Source organism: Rana temporaria, chromosome 8 (assembly GCF_905171775.1).
Source record: "Rana temporaria chromosome 8, aRanTem1.1, whole genome shotgun sequence".
Lineage (NCBI taxonomy): Eukaryota > Metazoa > Chordata > Amphibia > Anura > Ranidae > Rana > Rana temporaria.
The window spans coordinates 154,637,501-154,649,034 of NC_053496.1; the positions used below are offsets into that span (position 1 = coordinate 154,637,501).

Genomic DNA, 11,534 nt, shown 5'->3' on the forward strand with positions numbered 1-11,534 from the left:
TTCACACAGCTCACAGGAACAGTGCTAAGGCTGTCAATCTGCAGGGGATCCCTGCTCTGTCACCATTTTTCTCTTGGTGTCAGAAAAAAATTGTCAGAAGTGATTTATACTGATAGCAGAAGCACAAAGCAGCAGACAGAATTTACACTAATAATTGAGACAAGTACACACTATAGAGGGATATATACTGTTCATATTTCATGTCTGAGGTTTACAACCACTTTAAATATACAGCTCACAGAACATAAGCATAGTAAATAAAACCTACGTTAGACTTACCGGTAACGGTATTTCTACGAACCTTCCAGGACGGCACACCTGAGAGATGAGGGCTCCTCCCTACAGGAAACACAATCAATTGACAGCTTGTTATAAGTCCCCACCCTTCCCCTTGATCCTCAGTATGTATTAAAGGGGTTGTAAAGACAAAAATATTTGCCTCTTAAATTAAAGTCTGACAGTAGCTGATAAAGTAAAAAGTAATGTTTTGCATTATAACTAGTTTGATACCTGTTGAAATCGAGCTGTTTTATTCACCTCCGTCACTCCTGAATCATTATTCTCACTGACTTCCTGGTTTGCGGTGCACATTCATTCTTGCTACATCACGGCCTAATAGGAACTGCAGTTCCCATTAGGCTTAGCCTCCATGCCTGTGAGGGATAAGAGAGCATCTTCACGCAGGGCTGTAGTCATAGGGAGGGGGTGAGCACATTCTGCTTTCCACCATGCAAAACGGCTCAGATGCTGGTGGAAAGCAAGAAGAGGAGTGACATAAAATGGCATTTTCAAACCTGTATTACTGTATTTTGGAGGTCAAAAGGAAAAACGAGGTAAGTGATATTTAAATGCTCTAGCTTACAGCAATCAATTGATCTAATAAAAAACAAACCTTTAGTGTTCCTTTAAAGTAATCCTGAACTGGTTCACAAGGGACATAGTTCCGTATTCGTACTTACAACCTAGCGTTTAGCTTATCTTTTCCCTCCACATAGGGCGGGAAGTAGGCCTGCCATCCTGGAAGGTTCGTAGAAATACTGTTACCGGTAAGTCTTAGGTAGGTTTTCCCCTATCACCTTCCAGGATGGCCCACCTGAGAGGATAATCAAGTAACCACAGGCCTACCTTCAGATAGTGCTTCAGGAAAGTATGTTGACTGGACCAGGTGGCCGCACTGCGGATTTGCTCCCAGGAAGTTGCTAGAGATCTGGTTGAATGAGCTTTGATTTTAGCTGGAAATGGGATTCCGGAGCATACATAAGCCCTGGAGATAGCTTCTCTTATCCATCTGGAGACTGAAGCTTTTGAGGCCTGAAGTCCCTTCCTGGAACCAGCATACAGAATTAGTAGGTGATTGGATCTCCTAAAATTCTTTGTTCTTTCTAGATAGGTAAGAAGACACTTTCTTGCATCCAGACAATTAAATGTATTTTCTTTCTTGTTTTTTGGTTCATCACAAAAGGACAGCAATATGTCTTGCGTCCTATGAAATAATGATGCTACTTTTGGTAGGTACAAGGGATCTGCCCTGAGAGTGACTCTGTCTGGCTGTACCAGCAGGAAGGGTTCCTTCATGGACAGCACCTGCAGATCCCCTATCCTCCTGGCTGTAGTAGTTGCTAACAAAAATGCAAATTTTAAAGTTAGAAACTTAAAGTGAACCTCTTCTATAGGCTCGAATGGGTGTTTAGATAACGCCTCTAACACCCTAGTTAAGTCCCAAGGCAGAAAATTACCTTTAACGACAGGGGAAACTCTTTCCCTTGCTAACAGAAAACGTTTAATGAGATCCTTTTTTGCAAGTCTTCTATCAAGACAGAGGGGGCCGCTATTTGGACCCGAAGGGTACTGGCTGTTAAGCCTAAATCTACTCCGTTCTGGAGAAACTCCAGGATAACTGGAACAGTAGTGGAGGTCATCTGTTTTTCTTTGCCCCAAGAGCAGAAAGTCTTCCAAACTTTTGAATAAATCTTTTTAGTCACTGGTTTTCTACTTAAAAGGAGGGTATTTATTACCTTCTCTGAGCAGCCTTTACGCTTCAGGATGTGGCGCTCACTAACCAGGCTGTCAGCTGGAAAAATTCCAGCCTTGGTGTAGAACTGGCTCCTGCCTGAGAAGATCTGTCCGGTTTGGGAGCTTCAGTGGTTCCTCTACAGCCATGGATTTCAGACTTGCAGACCAAGCTCTCCTTGGCCACCAGGGTGCTATCAGAAGGATCTGGCCTGGAGAAATGCTGAGCTTCTGAAGAACCAGCGGAATCAAGGCCAAGGGCGGAAAGGCATATGTCAGCCTGTAATGCCAGGTCTGAGTCAGTGCATCTAAACATTCTGATTCCTTCTTTTGGGAAATCAAGAAATATCTTGTTACTTTTCTGTTCTGCCGGTTGGCAAACAGGTCTATTTCTGGATTTCCAAAGTACTGCACCAGGGTTTGAAACACCACAGGGTTTAGTTCCCATTCCCCCTGTCTTATCAGCTGACGACTGAGGAAGTCTGCCTCTGTATTGCTTGCCCCCAATTACGTGGATGGCAGAAATGGAGAGAACTTTTCCTTCTGCCCAATCCAGGATTTCCTTGGGTAGTTCCAGTAGGGGTCCCTTTTTGGTTCTATGCTTTGATTGCCCAGATGGGCCTCGAAAATTTTCCTAAACCTATCTTTTTTGGGTTTAACTGGAAACTTTTTACCCTTTTCTGATGACCTTGACAGGACATCATCCAAGCCCGGCCAAAAAGCAATAAACCTTGAAAGGGTAGGCCACATAGCTTACCCTTAGATGTTACATCTCCTTCCCAGGCTTTAATCCAGACAGCTCTTCTGATTAATGCTGCAGTTTTAGCCAAAGCTCTTGCAGATTCGATTGCAGCATCAGCAAGGTAAGCAACAGCTTTTCCTATTACTGTTATAGAATCAATAACATCCTCCGATTCGGTTCTCTGGGATAGGTGCTTGGTGAACTTTTCCACCAAGGAATCTTTATTCCTTGCTACACAGGCTGCTGCTAAGGCTGGACCCATGGCTTCTGTATTAGCCTCCCAAGCTTTTCTAAGGAGGGATTCTACTCTGCAGTCCATCAAATCCTTAATACTGCCTGCGTCCTCAAAGGTCAGACCGGTGTTTCATACTTTATTTTTTTTTATTTTTTCGGAAATTCGTAAATTCTAAAAATTTGGAAAATTCGGAAATTAAAAAATTCGGAAGTACGAAAAAATTCAGATTTTTTTTTAATTTTCGAATTTTAAATTTTTAAAATTCGAATTCAGGAAAATCGAAAAACATTTTTTTTTTCCGTTTTACAGTTTTTTTATGCTTTTTTCGTAAATTCAGGAAATTCAAAAATTCGGAATTCCAAATTTTCGGATTTCCGAAAAAGCAAAAAACGAATAAAACGAAAAAAAAACGAAATTTCCGAAAAAAACGAATGAAACGAAAATGAAAAAAACAAATTTTCGTAAATTCGTAAATTCTAAAAATTTGGAAAATTCGGAAATTAAAAAATTCGGAAGTACGAAAAAATTCCGATTTTTTTTTAATTTTCGAATTTTAAATTTTTAAAATTCGAATTCAGGAAAATCGAAAAACATTTTTTTTTCCGTTTTACAGTTTTTTTATGCTTTTTTCGTAAATTCAGGAAATTCAAAAATTCGGAATTCCAAATTTTCGGATTTCCGAAAAAGCAAAAAACGAATAAAACGAAAAAAAACGAAATTTCCGAAAAAAACGAATGAAACGAAAATGAAAAAAACAAATTTTCGTAAATTCGTTAATTCTAAAAATTTGGAAAATTCGGAATTTACAAAATTCGAAAATTCGAAAATTCAGATTTTTTTTTAATTTTCGAATTTTAAATTTTTTTTAATTTTCGAATTTTCAAATGAAAAATTTGTAAATTCAAAAAATAACAAAATTCGAAAATGAAAAATTCGAAAATTCGAAAATGAAAAATTCGAAAATTCGAAATTTCACAATTTCGAATATTGAAAATTTCGAAATTCGAAAGTAAAAAATTAGAAAAATTCGAAAATGAAAAATTCGAAATGGAAAAATTCGAAATTGAACAATTAGAAAAATAAAATAATCGAAAATTCGAAAATTGAAAAATTCGAAAATTCGAAAATGAAAAATTCTAAATTTTGAAAATTCTAAATTTTGAAAATCGAAAATTCGAATATTCGAATATTCGAAAATTCGAAAATTGAAAAATTCGAATATTCGAAATTTGAAAATTCGAAATTTGAAAATTCGAAAATTAAAAAAATGAAAAGTTCGAAGTTTCCAAAATTGAAAAATTCGAAAATAAAAAATGAAAAATTCGAAAATTAGCAATTTCGAAAATTAAAAAAAAGCGAATCTCCGAAAATCCAAAATTCGGAAATACGAAAATTCGCAAATTAAAAAATCGGAAATACGAAAATTCAGAAATTAAAAATTCGGAATTTCGGAAATGAAAAAATTCGGAAATTCGAATTTTCGTAAATCCGAAAACTCGGAAATTCGAAATTTTCGGAAGTCCGAAAATTCGGAAATAAAAAATTTGTTAATACGAAAATTTGGAATTAACGAATTTCCGAATTTTCATTAAAAAACTAATTGAAAACTAAACAAATTGCACATGTCTAAGGACTAGATCCTTAAGGGATTGGTGGAGTGGGAACACTCTAGATTGAGATTTGCTCAGCCCCCTATAAACCTTATCCTGCGCTGAGGTTACTTCAGGGGTTTCTGGAATCTCCTCTGTGGCATATATTGCCTGGAGGAGTCCTTCCAGACCTTCTACAGCAAAGAGGTGTCTCCTTAGCCTTGTCTCCTCCTGGGACTGGCTTAAGGGGTCTATATCCAACTCTCCCTCTGAGCTGTGTCCTGATCTGGCCTGACTTTCTAAGTCCCCCCTTCATATTCCTCTTCCTCTGCCTGGCCTAGAGAGAGTACTTGTGAGGGTGGGAGGAGGGCACTGAGTCCCCCTGTAAAGAGGCTTTCTTGAGAGGATGTGCCTTCTCTAGATAAGTTTCTAGCCTCTTCACGGAAAGCTTTAACAATTTCCAGCATTTCCGTCTGCATGGATGAAAGGAATCTTAAATGGGACTTTGGGAGTTTATCCTTGTAGTTCCCACATTTTTTTGAGGAACTATGCCCTGTTGCGGCAGGAAACTGTACTGAGACCTCCTGGGTTCCGCTGGGGGATTCTGTAAGACAAGAGATTTAACACATAAGCATAACATTACTCTGTCTTCCCCTAAGACTGCAGGTTTGTACTGGGGAGGGGAAAGGGTAAGGTGAGAAGTGAAATCCAGTTGAAATCCAGTTCCTGTTCTGGCTGGCCCCGGAATCTCAGACCCTTGGAAGCCAGGACCTCTCACTCCCTTTCCAAGGGTGGTTTGTACTCACCGGTCCCTGACTTTGATCTGCCTGCAGTCACATTTGCCTTCCCTTCCTCTTGTTCCATGTGGAGGTTAGCTGGGTCTTGGGCTGCTGGTACCGCTAGAGGGGCTGGTACAGCAAGCCGACCGCTTACCACCGCCTTGCTCTCCATGCCACTCTCCACGCTGACGCCTAGGAAAACCCGGAAGTAAAGAGAGCGGCTTAATGGCAGCGTTTTTGAAATACAGCGATGTCGCGCACTCCCTGCGGCCAGAGCGCGGGCGCATGCCTGGAGCGACCTGTGAGAAAGACAAAGCCTGCAGGTTAGTTCAGCCCTCCCCGGCAATCCCTAAAACCTGTCTCAACAGGGGTACCATTAGACCCTCCCCGGTCTTTTAGGTCTTTAAACAAAACAAATATGACGCTGTGTTCGGGAGAAACACAATCAATACTGGGGATCAAGGGGAAGGGTGAGGACTTATAACAAGGTCAATTGATTGTGTTTCCTGTAGGGAGGAGTCCTGGAAGGTGATAAGAGAAACTGTATATATAAAGTCAGTATATTGGGGTTGCTAAGAGGGAGTTTTTAGATCAGGCTTCTCGCTAAAGCTTGGGGGGGGGGGATGGCCTACAGGTATGACAATAATATTAATGAACATTTTACAGAGCTGTACAGTTTTTTAAATATCTACTGGAGCCCTTAAACTGCATTGGCTGTTTTCTGAAAAAGGCAAACTTAGCCTTTAACCTGCCTGGCGGTATTCCCGAGTCTGACTCGGGTTAGATTTTCCTGCTGCGAGCGGTAACCCCGAGTCAGACTCGGGCTTGCCTCGCTAGATCCACTGGCTTGGTTTACTTACCTTGTCCCTGGATCCAGCGATGCCACCGCGCTGTGTGAGCGAGCGGGACCTCGCTCGATTCACACAGCGTCCTCCTGTGCCGCCGATTTCCGTTCCCTGCGACGTTAAGACGCACAGGGACGGAGAACGGCGCCAAATTCAAAAAAGTAAACAAACACATTACTAATCTTATAGATTACAGTACTGTATGTAAAAAAAACACACCCCCTTGTCCCTAGTGGTCTGCCCAGTGCCCTACATGTACTTTTATATAATAAAAACGTTTCTTTCTCCCTGCAAACTGTAGATTGTCCATAGCAACCAAAAGTGTCCCTTTATGTCAAAAATTGTTTTAGATCAGCTAAAAAACAGCGATAATAAATTATAATCAGTTGCAGAATTGTGCGATAGCAATTTGTGGGGAAATTCATCATAAAAAAAAAAAATAATGACAGCGACAATTCTGCAACTGAGCAAATTTCAGTGATTTTGATTTGATTACATTATTGAATAATTTTTATTATAATTATATTATTATTTGTTATAATTATTTATAATTATTTATTATATTATAATTTATAATTTTGTTTTAAAAAAAATGTCATACCCGGGATGCCTATTAGAATCTTGTTTGGTCAGATTTAAGTGAGTTATTTCTAAAAATTACAGACCTACAATATAAAACGCCAAATTTCCTTGCAAATAATGGTACCGCTTTCAGCATGTTTTTTCTGAAAGAATCATACCGCCAGGGAGGTTAAAGGATTTACAAAAAATAAATAAAAATTTGCAGGTAGAAAAATATGCATTCTTTTTTTGTAATGGACATGTAAAGCATTGCACCTGTACCTCCAAAACAGCTAGGCAGTTACACTGTGACAGGAAGACTTAAAGCGGTAGTTCACCCTCACCCACATGATTTTACCATTGCTACAGTATGCCTGTCCCAATTTTTTTAACCCCGGACTCACTTGTAATTCTTGTAATCGGACATCGTAGATTTCGGCTCCCGCGGGGAATGGGCGTGCCTATGGAGAGGGAGGATGATTGACGGCCGGCCCTGGCACGTCACTCTCCCCGAAGACAGCCGGAGTAGGTCTCGGCTCTTCACGGCGCCTGCGCACAGGCTATGCGCAGGCGCCCTGAAGAGCCAAGCCTATTTCGGCTATTTCCGGAGAAGCGTGACGCGCCAGAGCCGGCCGTCAATCATCCTCCGTCTCCATAGGCACGCCCATTCCCCGGTATCTTCGATGAACGATTACAAGGTGAGTACGGGGGTAAAAAAATCGGGACAGGCATACTGTAGCTCGCGCTACAATGCCTGATTTTATGGTAGTAGAAAAAAAAATAAAAAAATTCCGTTCATAGGGTGAACCCCCGCTTTAATGAACTACCACAGCGCTCAACAATGACAATGACTTGGTAGTTCACTGAGAACTACAAGCCAATAGCCACAAAGCCTACCAGATCTTGTAGTTTTTCCATTCACAGAACACAGCAGGTGGAGGCCTGCATGGCTAAGTTTGTTTGCAGACTGTGACAGCTAACAGGAGGGAGAAAATTCCCTGCTAGCTGTCAGAACGGGGGAGCGGGGGCCATTGCATCTGTAACATATTACACCCTGAATATGGGTGTAACATGTAACATGTCACAAAAGGTGAACTTATAAATACAAATTCTGCAGACATGGGAACTCATCGACTAGATCACACCAATAAAAATAGAACAAATTGTCCATTGGTTTAACTCTCCAACTCTTACAAAACAATGAAACATCGGTATGTAGAAGCACCTATTAAAATGTTGTGTATTTGTGAAATGTCTTAAGAAGATAAACAACTTAATTTTACTATGAATGCTCTCCTTTCAGGCAACCGCAGCCCAGAACCTTGGTGTTATTTCGCTTGATCCACCAGCTTATTCCGAAGTGTCATCAACTCTTCCTCAACTGCCAGTACAGTCCCAATCATTGGTGTTCCCATATTCACCAACATATCTCTACCCTCCAGAATCCACAGGGCCACCAGTGTACAACAATCTCCCAGAGTATTCTCAGCCCCCAGTGTTTTCTCCAACAGTAGATCCTCCACCACCTTACTCGCAGTAATGCACACCTAGATACTGACTTTTGAAAGATGAAACCTGAAGAAGTGATTCATCGCAGCATTAGCTGGCTGACAGGAAACACTTCTTGCCATGCAGAGACGAAAAGTATGTTTCACTCCCTGTCTGCTCCTTCTCCTGATGATTTACCTGCAGGAAACCTGAGGCGGCACAGTGGATAAAGTGATAAGAACTTGCACCTGTTAGCTCTAGGATCATTGGTTCAAATCCCAGCCATCAGTTTGCATGTTCTCCCTGTGCCTCTGTGGGTTTCCTAAAATGTTGTCCCACACTCTAAAGACATGCTGGTAGGTAAATTGACCCTAATATGTAGATCATAAACTCATTGAGGGCAGGGACTGATGTGAATGTACAATGTATATGTAAAGTGCTATATAAATTGATGGTGCTATACAAGTAGCTGTAATAAATAAAGCTGATTGCTAGGCAAGTAGCTAGATCCACCAATAAAATACATTTTTGGGAGTTGTTAAAGGTTTTGTATTACTGTCTATCTGCTCTTGAGAATTACACAGCACAGTTCAGTCTGGTGGGATGGGAGTAGGGTTGCCACCTGTCCAGGATTCACCCGGACAGTTCGGGTTTTGAATCATGTGTCCGGGTTTCAGTCCACCTGAAACCCGGACACATTATTCAGACCAGGCCAGGGGGGGACTGACAACTCATGGGGCCCCCGGGCAATAGGAGATTATGGGACCCCCAGGCAATAGATTATGGGGCCACACAGTATACACACACACACATACAGTATATACACAGTATACACACACAGACACACAGTATGCATACATGCAGAATACACATACAGACACTGAAAAGGTACAGGAGAGGCGGGGCAGCTAAATTCTTGTGATTTTAAAAAAAACACTGATTTTTACATACTGTCCCTGGTTTTACTGAGGCTGGCAACCCTGATGGGGCCCCCTAGTGGCATAGGGCCCTCGGGCAGTGCCCGAATGGTCAGTCCGCCCCTGGACCAGGCTGTGGCTCCCCAGGTAACCGAGATAGTCATGCACAAATCTGTTGCCGCTCTTTGGGGGCCAGTTTGGCATCACTGAAGGGTGGGGTGATGATGTCAGCAGAAGCAATTTGGCCACACCCACTTGGGCGCTCTGTGCGCTACATTACTACTCCCCAATTGTGTCCCAGGTCTTTTATAATCCTATAGTGTTTACTGCAAAAGATATACAAATAAATTGCTCTGTGCCGCAAAAGTGTTCAGGTTTGGCTTGAAGAAAAGGTGGCAACCCTAGATGGGAGACCTGTTTTTTTTATGCTGCAGATAAGTCTGGGCCCTCCCCTAACCGGTGACTGGACAGTGAAAAGAAAAGCAACACACCAATGAGCTAATTTATTTGTGCCTCTGCTCGCTCCTCCTATCAGCACATTCCTTGTTAGCACATGAGCACTGCAACTTATTGGATATTTTTTCTACTTTTCCTTACCCAATATCAGATCAAATTCAGACATTACACTGCTTGTCTTTTATAAAATACATTTAAAGTACAGAAAGCCTAGATCAGGCATGTCCAAAGTCCGGCCCGAGGGCCAATTTCGGCCCCCCTTGTGATTTAATACGGCCCCCTGGGGATTTGGATATATATATTGTTTGGGGCCCCCAGGGCCATGGCCAGTGTAGTCAAGATAGTAGTCCAGCTATCGCCAATTTCTTACCACCCCTTAAACCCCCACACTCACATTACCATACCCCCATTCAATGATAAGACCAGACAAGAGTTTGGAGTATAAATGGCCATAACAGCCTTTTATTATTAACCCAAATATTTTAATAATTTCCAAATAACCTTTGTAACGACACTTTTAAACACACAGCCTGTTGGTCTTTGACGGCACCCCGAACTTCACATTTCCACCACCACACTGCGGGACCTTTTTACCATACCAGGCCTCCAGCCGAATACAGCTCGGAGACAACCCCTTTTCCGCAGTGCAACCAATACCGTATTCCAGCAGACACCGTACCACTGGAATACCCCAGAGGGGCCCATACCACGGATGAGCCCCCCACCACTTCCATCACATCTGTTTTCTGCCACCATCAAAGACCAAAGACACCGCCACAGCCCGCAAGGATAACACCTTACCCTTAAGGGCCCCTCCACACCCGCAGGGCCCACTGACTCTCATCCAGGAGACCCAGCGCCCCTGGCTCTAACCCCCAACCTAGAGTTACTCTATAAAGCCGCAGGTACAATTCCCACATTAAACTCCAACTCCATCTGTCTGATAACCCAAACCCCCATTACGTGAAACAAATCCACCCACCACTTCGTTCACTTCAAGTCGAGCCTAATAATCCTCACCTCATCCTACAACACACCATCTCTGTAATGTCTAGCCACCAATTACCCACCACCCACCTGAGGGATGCCCCAACCGACTATCAAAGGTCTAGCCTCGGTACTCCTAGCCCCCCCCCAAAACAAACAGACAAACAATTAAGGGAAAGCATCAGTACCAACACAATACCCATAACATAACTGCAGTAGAACTAACCACCCACCAAATATTGATCTGTTAACTAGTAAAATGGCCACAACAGCCTATTTTATTTTAAACTCAAAATGAAATATTTAAATAAAATTAAATAATTCCAAATAATACAAAACATTATTCATTTTTAACCAAACAACTTTTATTAACACCCGTCCAATTGATCTCTGACAGCAACCCCCACTTAACCTTTCTTTTCACCGTTACACTGCGGTACCATTACCATACCCGGCCTCCAGCCAACTCCAGCTCGGAGACACCCTTTTTCCCCCGCAGTGCACCAAAACTCGATCTGTTAACCAGTGTGGTCCCCCGGAAACATAAATATCCTGAATTCCCACCACCCAAGAACTCGTTCAACCGCCGCCTCATCCTACCCACACCTGGCCGCCCCTGTGGCCACCATGATGCGGAAGGAGTGTGAGGCCCATTGTCCCCCCGCTTGAAGGTACTCCCTGAAAAACCACCACTAAGTAGAACATGTGCAAACCAGGCCCTGTCCCCCCGCCAAGAGAACGGCCCACTCTCAACCAAACAAACCCCAGAAAAGTCCCATACCCTTTGCCTGGGCTGTAAAAGCCGCCAAAACACTCCCACACCTTTTTTTTTTTTATATATAACCTGTACTAACGCAGCCCCACCCGATCTCCCAAAGCCCACACACATCCTGGGCCAGCAACCCCCTTCTCCACTCGCCTGGAT

At 42.4% G+C, this 11,534-nt stretch overlaps 1 protein-coding gene across 3 annotated transcripts in view; it reads left to right on the plus strand.

The window, feature by feature from the left end:
- LOC120909192 (membrane-spanning 4-domains subfamily A member 15-like) overlaps positions 1-8,792 on the plus strand; it is a 176,506-nt gene extending 167,714 nt beyond the window's left edge. For all 3 annotated transcript variants that reach the window (XM_040320913.1, XM_040320912.1, XM_040320911.1), the window contains one exon: positions 8,065-8,792. In XM_040320913.1, coding sequence (XP_040176847.1) covers positions 8,065-8,301 — 237 coding nt within the window. In that variant the 3' untranslated portion in view covers positions 8,302-8,792. The remainder of the gene's footprint in view (positions 1-8,064) is intronic.
- Positions 8,793-11,534: the final 2,742 nt, after the last annotated feature.